General features: G+C 42.1%; 1 protein-coding gene across 5 annotated transcripts in view; it reads right to left on the reverse strand.

Moving 5' to 3' along the window:
• Positions 1-25460, reverse strand: part of LOC307002185 (uncharacterized protein) — a 445540-nt gene that overhangs the window by 30876 nt on the left and 389204 nt on the right. The window contains exon 3 of one of the 5 annotated variants that reach the window (XM_079619509.1): positions 9542-16208. The exons of the other annotated variants lie outside the window; for them this stretch is intronic. Coding sequence (XP_079475635.1) covers positions 15121-16208 — 1088 coding nt within the window. The 3' untranslated portion in view covers positions 9542-15120. Of the gene's footprint in view, positions 1-9541; positions 16209-25460 lie in introns of those variants that run through there. 5 annotated transcript variants of the gene reach the window in all.

Below are 25460 nucleotides of genomic sequence, written 5' to 3' on the forward strand. Positions count from 1 at the left end.
GAAGGAGGCTATTCTGACTGCAGAAAGGGAGAGAGCCCCTTGGACATCGTTCATTGCGGATTTTCTGCAAACTTACCGAGCCACACCTCACGCCACGACAGGCATTTCTCCTTTTGAGCTGATGTTTGGAAGAAAAATGAGAACAAAATTGACAATTCTTCCAAAGTGCAATGTGAATCCTGCTATAAAAAAGCTGAAAACAAAAGTGATGCGAAACCAGAGGAAAATGAAAGCATACCTGGATACAAAGCGCAAAGCAAAGATTCCGGGGCTCAAGGAAGGCGACTTTGTACGGGTGAGAAAACCTGTGCATGTGAGAAAAGGGAAGTCAAAATTCAGCAACCCTATGCAGATTGTTAGACGGAAGGGGACACATAGTTTTGAACTGAGTGATGGACGAACTTGGGACGTATCTCATTTGGCACCATTGCACACAGAACTTACTCAGGTTCCTGAACACTCTGAACAGTCAACTCCTACTGCGTCACCTGGAAGTGGTAACAACCAGTTGGAGGGACGTTGTAGAAGGAAGCCAGTATGGTTGAAAGACTATGTAACTTAAACTGTCATAGTAGGCAAAGAAGAAAGTAATGGGAAAAAGAAGAAAATAAAAACCCAGAAGTTTAGTTCAGGAAAGTTGTGGTTTGACCTGAAAAGGATGTTCATGTGACTATATATGTTGTCAAGAGACATTGTTCTGTGTTTTCTAATATAAGTAAAGAAATTCGGTAAGAAAACAAAATGACTGAATATATTGTTTAGCAATGGTCATTGTAACTGCAGATAGAAACAAATTAAGTCAGGGGAAGATGTTGTGTTCTCTTATCACGTTGCTAATTGATAAATGTCCACTAGATGGAGATATTGTTCTAGATACGAAAGTAGGAGGGTGGAGAAGAGGAGTGTGTTGTAGAAATGGATGGGAAGAATGAAAAGTAAAGAGACTTGTTCGCTACTCGGTGTGCTCTCATTTATTTTCATGTGATTACACAACAAACGCCATTTGCAGAACAACCGGACTTGCGTCCTCTATTCCTCAGGAGTTCGTTTTCTAAAACAACCAAGGACGCAAGTCCGAAGTTTGCGTAGCCTACTTGGTATATTGAGAAACGGCCACTGAGTGTTTACTTGTTTTTAATAATGCTTGAAATGTATATTAGTTTGTTGTTTAGTTTGTTTTTCTATGGTATTTTTAAACCACAGGGAAACGTTCCTAGTGTAACTGTTCTCTAAATTAGGAATTCTCACTGGTTCAAACGATACCCAACTCTAGGCATACAATTAGCGCATGTTCACAGAGGAAAACAAGTGAAAAACAGCGCTGGTTGTTCTCCCGATGCCGTCTGTTTGTTTTACTGACTGATAAATGGCTTCAGATGATTCAGTGAGAGAGCAGTCCAAACGAATGCGAGTGGGTTCAGATCGTTCTGCGAAGCGTTTCACTCATTCATCACTTAGAACATGATTTAACGTCAAAAATATGTACGCTGTTCAGTTACACAGTTTAACTTATTCAACCTAATGACCTTAAATTGAATGTATGAAGCGAAACAAGCATTTTTCTTAAATGTCCACAACACACAACAAATTCTGTCACTATAGCAACAACCCCCCGCCTCACTTTTTGACAGTTTTATTGATCACTGAGACAGCATTGACTTGGAATGAAGTTGGTTCAATATAAAGATGACATTTAAAAAAATAGCTTAGATGTAGTAAACTAGCTCCCTTTCGAGAGGTCTATCGTACTGCGTAAGGCTAGCTTACGCTATGGGAAAACTCCTTTTCTCTAGAATATTGAAGCACACTTTTTAAAACGCAGTGCAGCTGCACAGCAGACACATAGATGAGCGACTAGCACGGTCATTGGCTGCGTTGCGGCAACTGCATAAGCCTATGGCGAGGCGGCTCTGACGCACAAACCAATCGGGTTGCTTTGCGCCCTGGCGCGTCAGAGCCAGTCAGAATGGGCGTGGCTTATATCTATTTAAGCACTCATTCAGGACTCAGATCTCCTTCAGCGAACTCACCACTTCGCAAATCTCTGGATTGAAGACTTCGGCGCCGTCAACAAGCCTTCAGCGGAACAAGCCCTGCTCTAAAGATCTGAGGACGCCGGCTTCGACTGACGCCACCTTCAGCCCGCTGTTCTGCTGTGCCATCCAGCGCGCAACATATCCTTTTAAAGCATAGTGCGTTTGCCGTTGCGTCACTCTTTTTCTCTAAAAGAGCAAATTCCGAGGCATTATTTCAAATGCCTCGCACCTCATGCGCCTCGTGTAGAGGCCCTTTCTTCGGCGGAGACCGTCACATCCTCTGCACTTCCTGTTTGGGCCGTGACCCGTCCTCGTGTGCCTCGCTCTCTTGAATCCCTTGCCGGATTCTGTTTACACAGGTGGACCAACGCCCTTCGAGCGGATGATGAGAGGGATGACAGCTTTTCCATTGCTGCATCTGAATGCAATGAGTGGGCGGGCTCCGTTTCAGGCCCCGCACACTCAACACAAGCCAGCACGAGCAACGTGAGAACCAGCTTTGACAGAGCTTCTCCGCGTGCTAAACAGGGCCGTTGAAGACACTTAAAAAAACCCGAGTGAGCCACAGCTGCATTAAAGCCCTGGCTCCCTCGAAAGCAGCCGACTGATCATGGGTGTGAGCATGTGTGTGGTTTCAAAGAGAAAAGTGATCTCGATAGACGCCTCCAACCAAGGTCCCTATACGAGGGCAGGCCCATCTCTGGCCTATGGACAGGTCCGGAGAAGCGCCTACATATAAACTGTCTAGAGATGAGAGCGGTCGCTCTATCACTGAAAGCTTTTCTCCAACAGGGCAGTGGTATCCTACATAATTCGCCAGGGTGGTCTCATGGCCAGGAGCCTCATTCTATGGGCTCAGCACAACCTGCGCTCGCTGAGAGTGGCGCACGTGCCAGGCATTCTGAACCAAGGTGCAGATATGCTATCCAGAGGCAACATTCCCCCAGGGGAATGGTCTCTTCAACCGCAGACAGTTCAGCTCATATGGAGCATCTTCGGCGAGGCCGAGGTCGACCTCTTCACCTCCACCGAACACCTTGCCCGCTATATGCATTTCCTCCGGTCACGATGTTACCACAGGTCATCGAACGGATCAGGGAGAGCAAGTGTGCAGTGTTACTAATAGCCCCCCTCTATAAGACCCAGTTATGGTTCTCCGAGTTGGCGCAGCTGCTGGAAACATTCCCATGGCCGATACCGCTGAGGAGGGATCTCCTCACGCAGGCGACCGGGAAAATTTGGCATCCCCGTCCCGACTTGTGGGCCCTTCATGTATGGTCCCTCAACGGGTATCCGGGGGTCTCCCGGAAAGGGTGTTAAAAACCATCACTGAAGCGAGAGCACCTTCAACTAGGCGCATCTATGCTCAAAAGTGGGTAGTGTTCTCCGGCTGGTGTGTAGCACAGAGCCTGGACACCTACTAGTGCGCTCTTGTGGCCGGGCAATCATTAGGAAGAAACGACCTCGTCGTACGCTTCCTTAAAGGGGCAATGAGGTTTGACCCCCCTCTGTGCCTATCTGGGACCTCTCCACGGTCCTGGAAGCCATGAAGGGTCCCCCATTCGAGCCGCTTCGGTCTGCGGACCTGAAACCGTGGTGAAGCTTAATTTAATGTAGAGTCACTGCTAGCTTACCTCACTACATTTTCCAAATAGCTTGCCCGACACTGCAGCTCCGTAAAGGTTTTGTTCTGTCCTCCACACGGTGCCAACTCATACCAGGAACATTTCAGAAGCGAAGCAGCTGGATTTGCGAAACCACGAGATTTGCCAATCCGACGTTGTTTTTCTTGATTTTTGCGGTTCTACCATGGTTGGCTAAGTTGTTATGTCTTAATTGTGTTTATTGTTGTATGTAATGCTATATCCTACTTTGTTGTTGTTATTGTTAAAATACATCCTCAATAATCTTGTTTCTGTATTTTACATACAGCGCCTATGCGCAGGATAATTTTGCATTTAAACTGTGCGGCTTGGACCATCCATTTAGCAAAGCAGCGCGGAGAGCTACTTCTGGGACGCTTCTGAACATAAAACATATAAGTTCGGTTTATAGCAGCTAGCGATCAATCTCTATTGTAAATGATCAAGCAAACTCAAAGTAGGGCGACAGCTTGTGTGAATGACTGTATTCACCCACTGTTTGTTATGAATTTGAATGTTAATTTATAGTCTATTGACAACTTTGACTAAATTTGTTTATGACGGAGCCGTTGTTTATGCTCACTGGGAAACGAAGGGAGGGGGAGGAGATGGGATGAGGAGGAGGGAGGGTCTAGCTAGCCTCCGTTTTGTTGGACAATACTTTGAATGTCAACAAGAAGTGACATCACCCAGCATCGCTTAGAGCACCTTTAATCAGAAACCAAATGAGGAGCGGGAAACTAGAACAAAGAAAAACAGGAGACTGATAAAAACAAACAGAAAGTTCATGAAAATTAAACAAAAACAGGCAGTACAGTACATGTAGTTTCATTTTTTGAGTCTTGAAATAAACATTTCTATGCTCTGTGTTGTGTTTGTTTCCTTTTTCTGTTTAGTAGATAACTGAGCCTTTAAAGGAGAACTCCGGCGCAAAATGAACCTTTGGTCTAATTACACATTGTTACCTAGTCAACCGTTATCTGATTTTTTTTTTCATGATTATCGAATGTAAATAGTTTTATCTCTAAAAACAGTTTAGCCTATAACGCTAGTATAATGCTAGTATATAGGGCATAGAGTAATGACAAATAAAAATTGCTTGTTAATACCACTAACAAGGCTCAAAATAGCCCCACACTAACACGGCAGCATAATGAGGGTCCCTACATGCAAACCGAAGCATTGAGAACTTTGACAGTGTCCAGACAGTTTAATAAGAAGATATTTTATACAGTCAACTTCGCGAATACAGGCAGAAGCCATCTTTGAAAAACAGTCTCTATCAATCGATCTACGAACCGCCGATCCAAATGCGCTGAACTGTGTAGAATCTCATATGGTCCAGCGCATTTGGATCAGCGGTTCGTAGACCAAGAAGTATGACGTAGACCAAGAAGATATGACCAAGTATGACGTAGACCAAGTATGACGTAGACCAAGAAGATATGGACTTTGATGTGGAGAGGACTGGACATGATTATTGTTCAGTTCCCAAAGCTGCAGCTGTGGACCTGGTTCTACATGAAAACACAGTTATCCCCTTGTCCATTTCTGGTAGCATAAACCAACTGTTCACAGTGGCATGTTTGCTTGTGAACTACCACTGTGGACCACTTGTCAAGGCATGGAGCCATTGAGCCTAAAAACTCTCATCCTTGATGATGTGCTAAGGTTTGTATAAATATTGTACATATACTTTTGTAAATACTATGGATTTCACACTGTATTCATACCTCTGATCAACAGACAAAACTAAGACAGTGTTTCCTTATACATATTTTATTATAATTGCATAATACATAACACAAAAAAACAGTAAGAATCGAAAGATATATATATATATATATACGTGTAATGTAATATAATAGATATATAATTGACGTTGACAGCAGCGCGGATTGATAGGAATGGAAAGAAAATAGTGCCGATTAAAACTGAGGTATGAATTTTGTCTGGAGTGTTTTTGTGATGTAAATGAATCAAGCTTTGAAACGCAAATAATTTTTTCACATAAAAACACAGTTTTGTGGCCCCGGAAACTAACCAGGGCTACTTCCAGCGGCCAGAACTCTGACCAGGGAGGTGACCACAGAGTGGGTCAGTGTGTATGCACTATAGTGCTGGTAAGGATTGCATACAACTTCATGTCTTAAATGGGCGAACTAACCCTTTAAATAGGGCACTATTTGAAGGGACAACCATTTTCAGTGTTGTCCGAGACCATAGTGGACGTTATTGAGTGCACTCATTCAATTCCAAAATGCACCGCAATAACGAGTGTACAACTGATGTACGCCCAACGCTAGAGAAATAGGCATGATGCACTGTGAGAGTTGTGCGCTGCATCTCGCCAGTAGATGGCGCCGCAGCAGAATCAATCATCCATCCATTTTTCAAACCACGCTGGTCCAGCTTAATATCATACAGGTATAAATTCCTTTTTAATCGATTATTAAATTGTATAATTACGGTTTATACATGCTAGTTTCCATAGCAGAGTTCAGGATAAATCCTTTCATTACTACTGGAGCTGCCAGTTTGCTACGTTTCAATCAATTATTAAAGTGCCCCTATTATGATATTTTAAAGTTTCCTAATGTTGTTTTGGAGTCTCCTACAACAGGTTTACATGCAAAGGTAAAAAAAAACTGTTTAATTTTCTCATAATATACATTTGCACATCACCACATTTTCAATGATTCTCAAACGACTCGCCAAATGAATCAATCTCTCTAAATCCCTCTTTTCCACAAGCTACTCTGCTCTGATTGGCCAGACAGCTCAGTCTGCTGTGATTGGTTTACCGCATACAGCACGCACGGTGAACACGTGGAAACTGTATCAATAACAGTGCATGTATGCAATGTAAACATTAGCTGAGCTCTAGCGTGAACAAAAACATTACGTGAACAACTGATGTAACATAAAAATTGGTAAAACAAATATTGCTCCATGCTTAATCTTTCCTCCAAGTAGTGAGAACGACAGACAATCTGCATTAACAGACACAGTTTTATGTAATAGTGGCCCACGGCTGATCAGCAGAAGTATTTCAGTAAGACAGTGATAACACGAGTTAGCCAGTTAGCAGGAGACCTACACAATGTAAAACTCAAAACTAGTATTTTGAACACCGTCTTTTAGGAGCAGTTTGTGAATCCTGCATTGAACTCCGATATTTGAGAAGTAGTCGTCAGTAAAATAAAGGTGACAGGAATAGTTTAGGATTTTAGTGCTGTAGTATCATGGTAAATATAAATTTTAACCACAGATTCTTCACATGCTCGTCCTTGGGCAGTGGAAAAAAAAATTCTTTACCGTCACATGTAGAGCACAGTGTCTCGACATGATGCGGTCCAGTATCCACAGGAATCAGCTGCCAGTTTAAGTTTCCCTGGTGTCTGCGCGCACAATAAGTGGGCGGGCTAATGTTTCGTCTTTACATCAAGACGAAACGGCTTATGACTCGTTTGAAAAACAATTCATTTCATTGACTCAAGAGTCAACTCTTACTTTTGAAAGACAATAACTTTATATACGGTACACTTTCAGTTTTCATTCACACACTACATGAAAGGTAATTTAAAAAAAATCCAAAATAGGGGCCCTTTAAACAGAAAGCACAAACTATGCAAAAGCAGCAGCCCTTTCATTCACTCTTTCCGTTACTCTATATTAGAGGAGTAACGTATGGAATAGTGAATTAGGGTATAGGGGCGCGATTTCGAACACAGCATTAGTTGCACTAGATGTAAGGCCCGCCAGTAGAGAATTGCAGTAGTCCAGTCTTGAAATGACAAAAGCTTTGGCAAGGAGCTTTGCCATGTATCCACAGGAAGGATCTGATTTTCCTGATGTTGTAAAGCGTGAACCTACAGCCGTGGCCAAACGTTTTAGCAGTATTGTTTAATTGTTTGCAAAAGTATTTGCTTCAGTTGTTGTGGTGTTGATTCACAATTGTTACTAGATTTTGCAGAATGATCAGATGAATTTTAAATAATTGCAAAAAGGTTAATTGACTTTCACTGATTGCTATAAAATGAGGGAAGAAGTGCTTCCAAGCATTGTGTTCTTGTGTTGGCAATGGTTACCTCAAAAGAAAGACGTGCAGCCATCATTGCTTTGCATAAAAATTGCCTCACATGCAAGGAAATTGCTGCAAAGAATATTGCACCTGAAAGATCAATTTACCAGATCATCAAGAACTTCAAGGAGAGAGGTTCAACTTCAGTGAAGGCGGCTTCAGGATGTCCCAGAGTGTCCAGAAAGCATTAGGACCGTCTCCTCCTGAGAAGTCAGGTATGGGATCAGATCACCACCAGTGCAGAGATGCTCAATATTGGCAGCAAGTGCAGCAACAGCCTGGTGTCAAGGAGGGCAGCAAAGAAGCCACTTCTCTATAAAACATCAAGGACTGACTGAAATTCAGCTGGAAGTACAAGGGTTAGACAGCAGACAAAGTTATTTTCTCTGATGAAGCCCCCTTCCAACTGTATGGGACATTTGAAAAATCAATTGTCCGGAGAAGAAAAGGTGAACGCTACCATGAGTCATGTGTCGTGCCATCAGTGAAGCATCCTGAAACCATCTATGTGTGGGGTTGCTTTTTTATTCAAGGGAACGGGCTCTCTAACAATTCTGCCCAAAAACACTGCCAGGAATAAAGAATGTTATCAAAACTTACTGCAACAGCAACTTCTCCCAACGATCCAGGAGCAATCTGGTGATGATCTGTGCATTTTCCAGCATAATGGAGCACCATGTCACAAGACAAGAGTTCTAATTGGGGCAGTCGTGGCCTAACGGTTAGAGAGTCAGACTGGTAACCCAAAGGTTGTGGGTTCGATTCTCAATGCCGGCAGCATATTGTAGGTGGGGGAGTGAATGAACAGCACTCTTTTACACACAACTGAGGTGCCCTTGAACACCTAACCCCCAATCGCTCCCCGGGTGCCCAGCAAATGGCTGACATGGTGTGTGTTCACTACTCCTAATGTGAGTGGACTAACCTGCATGGTTTAAAGGCAGAGGACAAATTCCGAGTATGGGCTACCATACTTGACCTTCATGTAAAGTCACATCAAATCATAACGAAGTGGCTCGCCGTTCATTACATTGAAATGTTGGATCTGTGGCCAGGAAACTCCCCGGATATTAATCCCATAGAGAACCTGTGGTCAATCCTCAAAAGGCAAGTGGACAAGCAGAAGCCCACAAATTGTGATCAACTCTGAGCACTAATAAGGCAAGAATAGATCGCCAGGATTTGGCCCAGAATCTTATATCTATGCCAGACTGAATTGCAGAGGTTATGAAGGGTCAACACTATAAATATTGACTCTTTTCATATATTGAATGTTTTTGCTAATAAAGCCTCATAAGGGTTATAAATGCTCATCATTGTGAAACAATGATATGAAACAAAATTGCCACTGCCAATATATTTGCCACAGCTGTACTCCACACAACTCATCGGGTACTGGTGGAATACAACAGAAACTGAAGAGGATATTTAACTGGAAGTAACCCAGTTGTGATCTTGCAGAGAGTAAGAGCAAAGACGAGGACACATGAAGGACATGAACATCCAGATAAACAATACACTAAAAGTCTCAAATTGGTCATGAAGAGTCTTTCTTTTGTCTAACTCATACAGTTTTACAGGGTAATACACTGAAGAGACCAGACGCTGACTGTGTGTCTGTGCTGGGGTGATATTGTGTCCGTGATGAAGGGATGATAAGTAAGCTTGATGAGAACTCTGGTAAATGTGAATGACACATAGCTGGGAGCGTCAGGAGTGTAATCATAGACTGTAAAAAAATATGGACGTAGTGTCCATGACGTCAGCCGTAGGTTTCTGAAGAGCATTTTTGAAGCCTAAAGTGGGCGGAGCCGGCCGTCGCCATCTTGGCCTCGCGTCACCGCTCGTCACTCCCGGATAACAGAATATGGGCAAAGAGGCGGAGCTGAGGAGCATGGCTATCTGAAACCACGCCCACCTAGCGCGACGTTATGGAGTTAGCTCCATGGTTAGCTCAGGCTTGGGAGCTATTGCTATATGTTACTCACAGTACCAAGTCTGCGACTGCACAGGGGCTCGCGCTAAAGTGACACTGACAGTTGATGATTAAAATCAGAATGCCAATTAAAAGGTCCTGTTTTTGCCCTTCGAAATATTATAATAGTTAAAAGACATATAGCTATAAGTGAGACTGTGTATCGTGATTCTGTACACCTATTCTGCTAGTTGAAAATGTATTATGCAGTAACTTTACAATATTACTCTGAGAGTGTGTGTGTGTGTGTGTGTGTGTGTGACCGTGATTATGTGCATGTCAGTCACTCTTTTATTACATTCTATGGTCCGTCAGTGCGGCATCGCTCGTCAAGTTCGTAGAGAGCTTTATTATTCAGTCCATTTTTTAATTCTAATTTTGGCCGCATCTCAATTCTCAAATGGGTCAAAACATAGATATATTACCTATGAAGTTCAAGTAACGTTAAATGCGCTAGAAATATGCGCTCATTCAAGGATGTGCATTTATTGCATGGACAGAGAAACACAGACACCTGCAGGATTTCATCTGACGGAACATAAGCATAATCTGTTCCAGAGCAACGGCACCGCAGAACGAGTGTAGCCTTTATATCTATAGACGTTTTTTAAATCTGAAAACTCCAAAAAGCAACGAAATTGTCAGACATCCATCAGTGCATGTTCACAGAGGAAACAACTGGAATACAGCGTTGGTTGTTCTCTCGAACAATACTCGACAACAACGGCGGAATCCAAAGCCGTGGGCGAGGTAATGGGTATATTAAATTAACGTTATATGAAATAATCCCGAAAAAAGCACAAACACGGCAGAGATGGCAAGTTCAGCAGCAGGAATTTGCTGAGGTGAAGTGACGGCTAACCGGCTAGCATTTACATCAGCGGGAATCCACCTGTCACTCAAAAGTGGACACACCCTTAATTTTGCAGAACTTTAAATATTTATCAACTAAACGGGTGAGTTATAAAAAAATGCACCCCCCTCACAGTTGTTATGAAGGACAAAATTAGCTGTATAGACCAAAGCCACAGAGAGAACCAGGCTGTAAACATGTTTTTTTCTGCTGTAAAGTTGGGCATTTTAACATGGGGGAGATACAGATTTGACTCCCTTCTGCAGCCAGCCTCAAGCGGCCAGTCGACGAATTGCCGTTTAATTCACTTCCGTGTTGGTTTCAAGAGAGAGACAGGGAGGTTGCCGCTTGAGTGTAATCTTGACAATAGTGTTCTTGGACGCACAGTGGGATACAGTGAAGTTGTAATCACATGAAGAATTTGGTGTTGTGAAGGTATTCTAGGTTGCGATGGTCCGTGATCACTAGGACCTCCAGCCAGTGGCGCCACAATTCTGGTGCCAGCTTGATAGCAAGGAGCTCACGGTAACCAATGTTATAGTTATGCTCTTTTGGGGAGAGCTTTTTGAAGTAGGTGCATGGATGGTGCGTGGACAGATTCCTCTGCTGCGGAGACAACACTGCTCCATTGCCTGAGGTGGCGATATCCACTTCCACCACAAAGGGGAGGTAGGGGTTGGCAATGAATGATGATAGATATATTGGTGGATTGCAATGCCCTTCCTGCTACATTCTTCGTAATAGATTATGAGGCGGCCACATCCCTTCCCCAAGAAGGGACGCATTTTGCAATTCGCAAATACTATCTCGAACCAGTCACCATCATGCAATTAGCAGTCAGGATCAGTAGTGAGGCACCTGCATCTCTAACAAACTTCCAGATGTCACCAGATGAGCCCCAACAGTAGCCATATTTAAGTCCATATCAAAGACAATAACAATTCATTCTCTCACTAAAAATGAAGCAAAGAATGAGGTGGAATGTTCTCATTTCATTCATTTTTATTTTATTTTATGTTTAATCATTCAGTTACATTGTGGCATTTTACAGCAAGACAGCATTTTTAACATGTGAACCACTTCTATCCTGTCTGCAAGTACTTGTGTGAGTCTTAAGATTTCCCTTTTGTAAAAAACTCTTGCCACACAGTTTACAGATGAAACGGTTCTCTCTAGTGTGAAGTCTCATGTGAGTGTTGAGGCTACTTTTATGACTGAAACTCTTTCCACAGTGATGACATATAAAACTGTTCTCTCCTGAGCGAATCCTCATGTGGCAATTAAGGCAAGGCAAGTTTATTTATATAGCACATTTCATACACAATGGTAATTCAAAGTGCTTTACATAGAAGAAATTAAAATAATCAAAAGAAACAAGAATAATTAAAACAGTTTAGAATAAAAAAATAAAATAAAATACAGTGCAAACAGTCGGACGCACAGTGGCACAGTGCTCATTCAGTAAATGCTAAGCTAAACAGAAGTGTTTTGAGTCTGGATTTGAATGTGGCTACAGTAGGAGCACACCTGATCTCTTCTGGAAGCTGGTTCCAGCTGCGGCTGGCATAATAGCTAAAAGCGGACTCTCCTTGCTTTGAGTGAACCCTTGGTATTTCTAGCTGATGTGATCCTAATGATCTAAGTGATCTGTTGGGTTTATATTTAGTGAGCATATCTGCAATGTATTGAGGTCCTAGGCCATTAAATGATTTATATACCAGTAATAATACCAAAACCAAAAATCAATCCTAAATGTGACTGGGAGCCAGTGTAAAGACCTGAGGACTGGTGTGATGTGTTAAAATTTTCTGGTTCTGCTCAGGATCCTGGCGGCAGCGTTCTGTACGAGCTGCAACTGTCTTATGGTCTTTTTGGGAAGGCCAGTAAGGAGTCCATTACAATAATCCACCCTGCTGGTGATGAAAGCATGCACAAGTTTCTCTAAGTCTTGACTGGAAACAAAGCATCAAATTCTTGCAATGTTTTTCAAATGATAGTATGCTGATTTAGTTATTGCTTTGACATGACTACTGAAGCTAAGGTCTGACTCTAGAGACACACCAAGATTCCTGACTTGATTTTTAGTTGTTTGACCTCTAGAGTGAAGGTATTCGTTCACCTTGAGAACTTAATCTTTGTTTCCAAACGCAATGACTTCAGTTTTGTCTTTGTTTAACTGAAGAAAGTTTTGGCACATCCAACTGTTTACTTCATCAATGCAATGGAACAGGGAGTCAATGGGGCTGTAATCGTTAGGCGATAGGGCTAAGTAGATCTGTGTGTCGTCTGCATAGCTGTGGTAAGAGATTTGGTTCTTTCTCATTATTTGGCTCATTGGGAGCATGTACAGGTTGAATAGGAGTGGCGCAAGAATTTAGCCTTGAGGGACTCCGCATGTCATGGATGTCCACTCAGACTTATGGTCACCTATACGCACATAATAACCTCTCGCTTCTAAGTATGACCTGAACCATTTTAGGACTATCCCAGAAAGCCCCACCCAGTTTTCCAGCTTGTCAAGAAGTATGTTGTGATCGACAGTGTCAAATGCAGCACTGAGGTCGAGTAGTACCAGCACTGATATTTTGCCTGTGCGAATTTGAGCGAATATCATTTATTATCTTTATGAGCGCTGTCTCTGTACTGTGATGCAATCGTAAACCAGATTGAAAATTGTCAAAGTATCCGTTCGAGCTTAAGAATTTGTTCAGCTGATTGAAAACAACTTTTTCAATGATCTTGCCAATGAAAGGAAGATTTGAGATCGGTCTAACTGCAGTTTTCAGGGAGTTTGGAAAACTACCAGAGAGAAGTGAGCCATTTACCACTTCTAGGAGATCTGCTTCTAAACAGTTTAACACACTTTTAAAGAAAGATGTGGGAAGAGCGTCAAGGGCGCAGGTTGATGTTTTAAGGTGCTGTACGGTTTCTTCCAAAATTTGCACTGCAGTTGTCTTCTAGCCAAGTTTCATTTAGAAACATAAAATCCAGGTTGTATGTGGTTATTAAGTCATTGACTAGAAGTGATTAATTTTTAAGTGAGCAGATGTTTAAAAGTGCTAACTTAACGGTCTTATTTTTTGTCCCCACAGCAGTCTTAGGGTTTGCTGTACGGCTTTTGAAGGCCTTAGACTTTCTATCATGTAATTGAACAGCAATAGAGAAAGATACAGGCACACAGGGTTCCCGCTTGTTCTGTGAACATTTGAGAAAGTTACTGTTATCATAGCGGGGACCCGACACATATCACTGAGAGCTGGTATCAGTTGTTTTTAGTTCACCTCGGGCAGAAGGAGGAGGGTGTGAGCCCTGTCGTTGTGGCAGAGCCCGAAGAACTCTTGCAGGAGGAGGGGGAGGGCGAGCGGGGGCTGCAGGCTTTGGTGGTTGTGGGGCCTGCCGTTTTTTGGTTGATATCTGGGGGCTTGCAAAAGAGTGGGATAGTTTGGTTCCAGCATACACCAGTTTTTCCATTTTCTCTGAGAAGCCCAGAAGTGGAGATGGTGGAGATAGAGATAGCGTGTCTGGTGAGAGGGGCTGTTGTTCTGGTGTTATCGGAGGCTGTAATATGCTGTCCTGGTTTCCCTGGCTGTTTTCCAGGAAGTCGTCCTTGGGTGCTGAATCTTGGAGCAGTTCTAGTATGTCACAGTCTGTCTGTGGTGAGCTCTGTGGGCAGGACTCAGCTGAAAATGTGTCCGTGAGCAGAAGTTGTTGTGGCTGAGTGGTGTTATCATTGTCCTTGTGTGACGTGTAAACCGCATGTCCATTCAGTCTTATTCAGTCTGTGTTCGATCACATTCATCACGTTTGAAACCAGTGTTTGCAATCCTTGTCAGAGCCGTATCTGGAGTAGAGGATGCTACTGCGGCAATATGTGATACTCGTGACAATCTGATCTGTCTATGGCCTATGTCTGACCACTGTCTCGAGTGCCTTATGGTCTCGCTCCCTGATTGTGCCATCGATTTGTTAGTCGATCGGCTTGTTTCTCTACACTCAGTATGGCCTGTGGAGGAGCAGTAGATTCATGGGACTCACCGGCTGTCTGCTGAGGGCGTCCATGACGGAGCTCTGTTGTGTGTTCTGTCTGGTTTGGTGGTCCCGCAAATAACTTTGTTTCAAGAACTGCAATCCTTTGTAAAAGTCTGTGGCAGTTACTGCAGCAAGTAGATTCCAGAAGAGGCATTTTCTCTTATCCTTATGCAGTTGTGTTTTCTCTTCCCCGGAATGTAAGCTTTCAGTGGGAGGCTGGTCGAATAAAATAATTCAGCTTTTTTGTAGTAATCCAAGTGTTTGAGCACTGTGCTGATTTGCTTAAGTTGAAATTAGTTGATAAAAGAAGATACAATATAAAAATATAAAAGCGATAGAGCAAAGCGCGGAGCAGTAAGCAAGAGCGTCCGAACAGTAGCTGAGCAGGAAGTGAATTAAGGGTTACTTTATGTGTGAAACTCTTTCCACACTGATCACGTGAACATTTTCTTCTTCTTCTAATAAGCAGTTTCTCTCCAGTGTGAATGATAATGTGAAACCTAAGATTTACAACTGTTATAAAGCTTTTCTCCAGTGTGAATTCTCATGTGGGAATTAAGTTTTTTTTTTTTATTGAAACTTTTTCCACACTGTTGACAGGTGAAAGGCTTCTCTCCTGTGTGAATTCTCATGTGGAGTTTAAGGCATTGTTTTTGATTGAAACTCTTTCCACACTGTTGACAGGTGAAAGGACTCTCTCCAGTGTGAATTCTCATGTGGACATTAAGGTTTTGTTTTTGATTGAAACTCTTTCCACACTGTTGACAGGTGAAAGGATTCTGTCCAGTGTGAATTCTCATGTGGACTTTAAGGTTTGGGTTTCGATTGAAACTCTTTCCACACTGTTGGCAGGTGAAAGGACTCTCTCCAGTGTGAATTCTCTCGTGGGAATCAAGGATGTGTTTATGAGCAAAACTCTGTTCACAATGAGAGCAAGTATAAGGCCTTTCTCCAGTGTGAATTCTCATGTGGACTTTAAGGCCTTGTTTTTGATTGAAACTTTTTCCACACTGTTGACAGGTGAAAAGACTCTCTCCAGTGTGAATTCTCATGTGGACATTAAGGTTTTGTTTTTGATTGAAACTTTTTCCACACTGTTGACAGGTGAAAGGACTCTCTCCAGTGTGAATTCTCATGTGGACATTAAGGTTTTGTTTTTGAGTGAAACTCTTTCCACACTGTTGACAGGTGAAAGGATTCTGTCCAGTGTGAATTCTCATGTGGACATTAAGGTTTTGTTTTTGAGTGAAACTCTTTCCACACTGTTGACAGGTGAAAGGATTCTGTCCAGTGTGAATTCTCTCGTGGGAATTAAGGATGTGTTTATGAGCAAAACTCTGTTCACAATGAGAGCAAGTATAAAGCCTTTCTCCAGTGTGAATTCTCATGTGGGATTTAAGGTTTCGGTTTCGACTGAAACTTTTTCCACATTCAAGGCAAGTGAAATAACTGTTAGGTTTGGTCTTCTGAGCTCTTTTTCGTGAGTGAGTCTTTTCCATCTTTGTTGATTTCTCTCCAGTCTCGAAATCATGATGTTCATCTTCCATATTATTCAGTTCTTGACTCTCCTCTTTCAGCGGCATTAGGTCTAAAGCGAAATAAGACAAATACAAGTTAACACCAACTTAATGGCAACACACAGCTGGCAACCTCACAGCTTAACTAACTTGACTAACTGGGAAAGTGTCTGCATGCGTTTAAGATAATTCACAAACATTGTGGCAGCAAACTCTCCCGGATGGGTGAAATGGGACTCAGTAGCCTGTATTGGCACATACACTGCAGCTGGTGGCCAATGCCAGTTTTAATGTGTTTGTGCATCGTGTTATCATTACAGCTGGGAAGCTTGTCAGACACTTCAACCACAGTACCTCTACATGCAAGGCACTGGAGGCAAAACAAGAACAAATGCAATTTCCGAAACACCAGCTCATTCAATTTTGCAAAACAAGATGAAACTCGGTGTGTGAGGTGCTTGGGAGAATTCTTGTTCTGTCTGACCGAACGGTAACAAAGCTGCAAGAAGCCAGGGGTCTGTTTTTCGTACGTCGCTAAATACATCCGAGATCAAATGGCACATCCAAGATGATATCATCATGCTAATCATGATCTGGCTAAATAGCTTCTTCGAACACACCTGTTGTTTATGATTAGTATCGCTGGATTGAGAGATAACTGCGTGTTCATGCGTTGGTTTAAAAGGGGATATGTATTGATAGTAGAAACATTAATCAGCAACGTTGCTACAGGCTGCTCACCATGGCCAAAGAGCGTGCACAGTTTTTCTTTTTTGAGAATAGTCTAAATTTATGCAGAATTTGAAAGTTTATTTAAAACGTCAGGGAAAGCCTCAAAGTGTTCAAAAGCCAGGAGAGAGGGCTAGCAAAAGGTAGCAGACAAATTAAATGCTGCAACGACTGAGACAAATCAGACAATTATTTGTTATATTTAACAAATCATCTTTAAAACTCACTCTGGGATCTATGGTCCCATCCCCCCAACAAGGACAAGAAGGGTCTTGGTTACCATGACTACGATCAGATAAGTTGGTTTTATTGCGGTTAAAAATGTGGACACGTGGAAAAAGCAGAGGCCATAGGAAAGACCCACAGCCCTTAAAACAGACTTTCCTGCATTAATTTATTGACGAACTTATCTGTAAATGAACATGCACCCCAGGACACTGTGTGAATGATTTACTGTCTTGTGTAGTGTCTTTTGATACTATTATGTCTTCGATACTATGTATTTTATTATAGAACCAAAGCTAAATGTAAATGTCTCCTATCTAATCAATCCTAATTTAATGACTCATCACCTTCTCATAGAATTCAGTGTGTTTTGATATATCTATCTGAGTATAAATGAACACAAACAGCAAGGCCTATGTCTAACCACACTTGAGACAGAGCCATAAATCCTCCCAACAGAGGAATTTCCCGCTAGGTAATTCCCCCCTTCTTATTGGTCGAGCCAACCCTGAGAGATGGGACCTTTCTCAGACTTTAAATGGGCTTTACACAAGCTCTTCCCTCTCTTGGCCTTCTCGGTACGTTCGCATAGCTGTCCTGCACGGCCAGACTAGTCCACAGGGCAGCAGGCCTTGGCCCACAACCAGCCATGTGCTCATTCAGGAGAGAGAGGACTCTCTCAACCAGAACAGAATCAAAGGACAACATCAGGAGTGTGACACAATGTCTTCAATTTAATGCAGAAGAAGTCTATCACAACTCCAACCATCAACTCTTCTGACTTCCTCCGTTCTCCTATTTGCTCTGCGTGTCCTCTCCGGCCCAGGGTTGATGTTCATGTTCTTCTAACATAGATGTTGCTCACCATGGAAAAGCACCTCTTCAGCGGACCGAAACTCAAGCTGCTATCATGAATGCACAAGCAACTCCGCTATTTTGCGTGTTCCGGTGAGAAGACGAAAAAGGAGCTGAGTCAAAACCAGTTATATATTTGCGCTTTTATATATTGTTCATCCAAAGCATCACTGAAATATTTAAATGTTTTTGTTTATTTAAATTTAAAATTAAAATTAAAGTTTAGTTCTGTATTATTATTCTCTTTTACTGTTATATGAAATAATGACATGACAAAGTCAAAACGCCCACCACACACCAGCTTATTGGTGGAGAGATTAAGGAGTATATGGGGATGATTAGGAGGCCATGATGGATAGAGGCCAATGGGCAAATTTGTCCAGGATGACAGGGTTAAACCCCTACTCTTTTTCAGAAGGACATCCTAAAATTTTTAATGACCACAGTGTGTCAGGACCTCGGTTCAACGTCTTATCCAAAAGACGGTGCTCTTTGACAGTATAGTGTCCCCATCACTATACAGAAGAAGCAATCGAACAGCAGGAGAGAGCATCAAGGCAAGGCAAGGCAAGGCAAGTTTATTTATATAGCACATTTCATACACAATGGTAATTCAAAGTGCTTTACATAGAAGAAATTAAAATAATCAAAAGAAATAAGAATAATTAAAACAGTTTAGAATAAAAAATAAAATAAAATACAGTGCAAACAGTCGGACGCACAGTGGCACAGTGCTCATTCAGTAAATGCTAAGCTAAACAGATGTGTTTTGAGTCTGGATTTGAATGTGGCTACTGTAGGAGCACACCTGATCTCTTCTGGAAGCTGGTTCCAGCTGCGGCTGGCATAATAGCTAAAAGCGGACTCTCCTTGCTTTGAGTGAACCCTTGGTATTTCTAGTTGATGTGATCCTAATGATCTGAGTGATCTGTTTGGTTTATATTCAGTGAGCATATCTGCAATGTATTGAGGACCTAGGCCATTAAATGATTTATATACCAGTAATAATACTTTAAAATCAATCCTAAATGTGACTGGGAGCCAGTGTAAAGACCTGAGGACTGGTGTGATGTGTTCATATTTTCTGGTTCTGCTCAGAATCCTGGCGGCAGCGTTCTGTACGAGCTGCAACTGTCTTATGGTCTTTTTGGGAAGGCCAGTGAGGAGTCCATTACAGTAATCCACCCTGCTGGTGATGAAAGCATGCACAAGTTTTTCTAAGTCCTGACTGGAAACAAAGCCTCTAATTCGCCTCTAATTCGGAGTCAATGGGGCTGTAATCGTTTGGCGATAGAGCTAAGTAGATCTGTGTGTCGTCTGCATAGCTGTGGTAAGAGATTTGGTTCTTTCTCATTTTTTGGGTCATTGGGAGCATGTACAGGTTGAATAGGAGTGGCGCAAGAAGTGAGCCTTGAGGGACTCCGCATGTCATGGATGTCCACTCAGACTTATGGTCTCCTATACTCACATAATAACCTCTCGCTTCTAAGTATGACCTGAACCATTTTAGGACTATCCCAGAAAGCCCCACCCAGTTTTCCAGCCTGTCAAGAAGTATGTTGTGATCGACAGTGTCAAAAGCAGCACTGAGGTCGAGTAGTACCAACACTGATAATTTGCCTGTAGCAGTATTTAAGCGAATATCGTTAATTATCTTTATGAGCGCTGTCTCTGTGCTGTGATGCGATCGGAAACCAGATTGAAAATTGTCAAAGTATCAGTTTGAGCTTAAGAATTTGTTCAGCTGATTGAAAACAACTTTTTCAATGATCTTGCCAATGAAAGGAAGATTTGAGATTGGTCTATAATTGCTTAATATAGTCTTATCCAGATTGCTCTTTTTCAAGAGGGGTTTGACAACTGCAGTTTTCAGGGAGTTTGGAAAACTCCCAGAGAGAAGTGAGGCATTTACCACTTCTAGGAGATCTGCTTCTAAGCTGTTTAACACACTTTTGAAGAAAGATGTGGGAAGAGTGTCAAGGGCACAGGTTGATGTTTTAAGGTGCTGTACCTTAAAACATCATGGAAGCAGAGCTCGATTGCTTACAGAGAGGCTTTAAAAGCTGCTAGATCTGCTTATTTTTCAACCCTATTAGAAGAAAATAAACATAATCCTAGGTATTTATTTGAAACAGTGGCTAAACTAACGAAAAAGAAAGCTTCAAGCCCAGAAGCTTCCAAGAAACACAGCAGTAATGACTTTATGAACTTCTTCACTTATAAGATCGATAACATCAGGGACAAAATTATAACTATGCAACCGTCTAATACAGTATCGCATCAGGAAGTGCATTGTAGTCTCCCTGAGGGAAAATTTGATTCATTCATTGCTATAGGAGAGGAAGAATTTTGCAAACTCGTCAAATCATCTAAATCGACAACGTGCATGTTAGACCCTATACCGACTAAGCTGCTGAAAGAGATGCTTCCAGATGTCATAGATCCTCTTCTTAATATCATTAATTCATCTTTGTCTCTAGGATACGTACCAAAAACCTTTAAGCTAGCTATGATTAAACCGCTTGTTAAAAAACAGCAACTTGATCCTACAAAACTAGTCAATTACAGGCCGATCTCTAATCTGCCATTTCTGTCAAAGATATTAGAAAAAGCAGTATCCTCACAACTGTGTTCCTTTCTTGAAAGAAATGATATCTGCGAGGATTTTCAGTCCGGATTTAGACCGTACCATAGTACCGAGACAGCTCTCGTTAGAGTCACAAATGATTTGCTCTTATCATCCGATCGTGGTTGTATCTCTCTATTAGTATTACTGGATCTTAGTGCTGCATTTGACACCATTGACCACAACATCCTTTTAAATAGACTCGAACATTATGTTGGCATTAGTGGAATTGCACTAGCATGGTTTAAATCATACTTATCTGACCGTTATCAGTTTGTAGCAGTACATGAAGAGATGTCTTATCAATCACAAGTTCAGTATGGCGTACCACAAGGCTCAGTACTAGGACCGCTGCTGTTCACTCTGTATATGCTACCATTAGGAGATATCATTAGGAAACATGGAATTAGCTTTCACTGTTATGCCGACGATACTCAGCTGTATATTTCTTCAAAAACGAAACCTACCAATTCACAAAATTAACGGAATGCATAGCTGATATAAAAAATTGGATGACTAGTAATTTCCTACTACTAAATTCAGAAAAAACAGAGATTCTAATTATTGGACAAAAAACTTCCACACGTAATAACCTAGAGTACTGTCTAACACTTGATGGCTGCTCTGTTAAGTCTTCGTCGTCGGTTAGGAACCTGGGTGTGCTCTTTGATACCAATCTTTCATTTGAAAGTCATGTGTCTAGTATCTGTAAAACCGCTTTCTTCCATCTTAAAAATATATCTAAATTACGTCATATGCTCTCAATGAATAATGCAGAACAATTAGTTCATGCGTTTATGACCTCAAGGCTAGATTATTGTAATGCTCTACTGGGTGGCTGCCCTGCACGCTTAATAAACAAACTACAGCTAGTTCAAAACGCAGCAGCTCGAGTTCTTACTAGAACCGGGAAGTATGACCATATTAGCCCCGTTCTGTCAACACTGCATTGGCTGCCTATTAAACATCGTATAAATTTTAAAATATTGCTGATCACTTACAAAGCACTAAATGGTTTAGCTCCGCAGTACTTGAGCGAGCTCTTAACTTATTATAGTCCTTCACGATACTGCGATCTCAAAATTCCGGCCAGTTAATAATACCTAGAATATCAAAATCGACTGCTGGCGGTATATCCTTTTCCTACTTAGCACCAAAACTTTGGAACAGTCTTCCTACCATTGTCCGGGAAGCAGACACACTCTGTCAGTTCAAATCTAGACTAAAAACACATCTCTTCGGCCTAGCATACACATAACACATTATAGACTTATATAATTAGGCTGCATAGTTTAGAACAGCCGGGACCGGGAACACTTCCCGTAATCCTGATGTACTTGGTACATCATAAGAAGGATGGCGTCTACGCTAATATTAGTCTCTCTGTCTATCCCGAGGTTTACTGCTGTCCACCGGAACCAGGCCGTATCCAGATCTGATGAAGGACCAGCGCCAGGACACGACGTCGACGCCGCTGACCTGAAGTGTCAACCAGTCTCTCCTCCTCTCCTCTCCGACTTCAACCAACCGGAACTGGACAAATACTCTGATTCATTCTGAACTTCATACACTGTTCACTCATTGGCCAGAGGAGAACTGGCCCCCGACTGAGCCTGGGTTCTCCCAAGGTTTTTTTCTCCATTCTGTCACCTGATGGAGTTTTGGTTCCTTGCCGCTGTTGCCTTACCTTCTGGCTTGCTTAGTTGGGGACATTTAATATTCAACAATATTATAGATCTACCTTAAAGGTGGATGATGATGAAATTGTTTTTTTTTGTATTATTTTCATGTTATCACTGTGAAGCTGCTTTGATACAATCTGTATTGTAAAAAGCGCTATATAAATAAAGATGACTTGACTTGACTTGTACGGTTTCTTCCAAAATTTTGCCATCAATTTCTTTGAAATCAGACATAGTAACTACTTTCTCAGGTTGTGGTCTGATCTGTCTGACCCCAGTGCAACTCAAGCATGTGCTGATCACCTTTCTGATATTATTGATTTTCTCAGAGAAGAAAGAAGCAAACTCACTGCACTTGCTGTCTGAGAGCATTTCACTGGGAATCTGGCTCGGGGGGTTTGTCAGTCTCTCTACAGTAGCAAAAAGAGTGCGTGTGTTGTTTAAGTTGCTGTTAATAATATTTGAGAAGAAAGTCTGTCTAGCTTTGCCTAATTCCATATTGAAAGCATGGATGGTGTCTTTGTAGATGTTATAATGGACTACAAGTTTTGTCTTCCGCCACATGCGCTCTGCTTTTCTGCATTGTCTTTTCATATTTTGCACTGCTGTTGAGTTTCTCCAGGGTGCTTTTTGTCTACCACTCTTCCTGACTTTCACAGGAGCAATATCATCAATTACACTTTTAACTTTTGAGTTAAAAGAATCAAGGAGAAAATCAACAGAGTCAGCAGAAATGCTTGGTGTTGAAGATATAGCCTTCATAAATAGTACACTAGTGTTCTCATTTAAGCATCTCTTCTTGACAGACACAGATCTAGCTTCAATGGCAGGAGAGATCAATATATCAAAGAAAATACAGAAATGATCAGACAGTGCTACATCCCTTAATAACAATCGATGAAATGTTTAGACCCTTACTGATAAGTAAATCTAGAGTGTGTCCACGATTGTGTGTTGGTCCATGTACATGCTGAGTCAGATCAAAAGTTTTTAAAACAGTTTTGATTTCTTTTGCCATATTGTTTTCTGCATTGTCTATGTGAATGTTGAAATTTCCGGCAATAGCAAAACAGTCAAACTCTGAGGAAATGGTTGATAGCAGTTCTGTAAAGTCCTCAGCAAGGGCTGAAGAGTATTTTGGAGGCCTGTAGACAATGATTAGTAAAATGCGTGGAGCACCTTTTAACACAATACCCAGATATTCGAAAGACGGGTAATTACCAAATAATATTTGCTTACATTGATAGACATCTTTAAAAAGAGCAGCTACTCCCCCACCTCTCCTACCCGTTCTGCAGACACTCATAAAGTAAAGTTAGGAGGGGATGTTTCATTGAGGACAGTTGCACTGCAGTTGTCTTCTAGCCAAGTTTCATTTAGAAACATAAAATCCAGGTTGTATGTGGTTATTAAGTCATTGACTAGAAGTGATTTATTTTTAAGTGAGCAGATGTTTAAGAGTGCTAACTTAACAGTCTTACTTTTTGTCCCCACAGCAGTCTTAGTTTGGCGTGTAATAGGCACCAGATTAGATGGGTTTGCTGTACGGCATTTGAAGGCCTTAGACTTTCTATCATGTAATCGAACAGCAATAGAGAAAGATACAGGCACACAGGGTTCCCGCTTGTTCTGTAAACATTTGAGAAAGTTACTGTTATCATAGCGGGGACCCGACACATATCACTGAGAGCTGGTATCAGTTGTTTTTAGTTCACCTCGGGCAGAAGGAGGAGGGTGTGAGCCCTGTCGTTGTGGCAGAGCCCGAAGAACTCTTGCAGGAGGAGGGGGAGGGCGCGCGGGGCCAGCAGGCTTTGGTGGATGTGGGGCCAGCCGTTTTTTGGTTGATATCTAGGGGCTTGCAAAAGAGTGGGATAGTTTGGTTCCAGCGTACACCAGTTTTTCCATTCTCTCTGAGAAGCACAGAAGTGGAGATGCTGGAGATAGAGATAGCGTGTCTGGTGAGAGGGGCTGTTGTTCTGGTGTTATCGGAGGCTGTAATATGCTGCCCTGGTTTCCCTGGCTGTTTTCCAGGAAGTCGTCCTTGGGTGCTGAATCTTGGAGCAGTTCTAGTATGTCACAGTCTGTCTGTGGTGAGCTCTGTGGGCAGGACTCAGCTGAGATTGTGTCCGTGAGCAGAAGTTGTTGTGGCTGAGTGGTGTTATCATTGTCCTTGTGTGACGTGTCAACCGCATGTCCATTCAGGTGCTGGAGTGAAGTCCTGTGGTCATTCATACTGTGTCCAGGTGTGTGTGTGCCATTCAGGTTGAATGGATTGGCACACACTGCAGAAGGATGATTGAGGGAGAAGTAGATATTGTCCTTTAGCACTCTTGAACCAAGTTTGTTTGGGTGGTGTCTGTCCTGTTGAAACAGTTGCCTCTGACTCCAGAAAAGATTGAAGTTGTCAATGAAGTTCACTCCTTTTATATTGCAGGTTTTTTGGAGCCATGTATTAAGCCCAAGCAACCGTGAAAACCTGTTTGTTCCTCTTGCTGGTAGTGGTCCACTGATGAATGTTTGTACTTTCAGTCTTTTAAGTGTTTCAAACAGTTCATTGAAATCCATCTTAAGGAGTTCTGACTGCTCTTTATGAATATCATTTTTCCCCACATGAATGATGAGTCGATTTTGTAGCACCATCGCCAGATGTTGATAGATAAAGCATACATGTTCTATTTTGTTGACTTATTGCAGGACTAAAAGGTTTCTTGACATTTTGCTAAACTCAGACAAACACGGACGGTGTGATTTAATGCCTTCCAAATTGTCTTCTCACCTTTTGCCAGGAACATTAACGTTTGCTGAATGCTTTTAGCTGATTCTGTGCTTAGATAAAGTGAAGTATCCTGGGTTTTTAATTTAATTTATCGTGGGGTGAGGACGTACACCCCGCGTCTGTTTTTTTTCACAGAGGACGCCCCGCAGGGAAAGTTCCTTTCATGTATTGTTATAAGCCGCACACGCAAACATGTTTTACACCCAGGAGGTCAAACAGGTCACACACGTATCTCGCACGTCCCACACACACACGCACGGTGGGGGCGAACAGCAGACACACACACGCAGAGAACTCTAAAAGTGAAGAAAAACGCTTTTGTGAAAATGCAACAATCCGTTTGAAAATACGGTTAACATGTATGCAGAATTTAAAGAAGAACGCACGTTTACTGGATTAAAAACGGCCAATAGATGCGCGTAATACTCAT

Source organism: Phoxinus phoxinus, assembly GCF_949152265.1.
Source record: "Phoxinus phoxinus genome assembly, chromosome: 7".
NCBI classification, from domain to species: domain Eukaryota; kingdom Metazoa; phylum Chordata; class Actinopteri; order Cypriniformes; family Leuciscidae; genus Phoxinus; species Phoxinus phoxinus.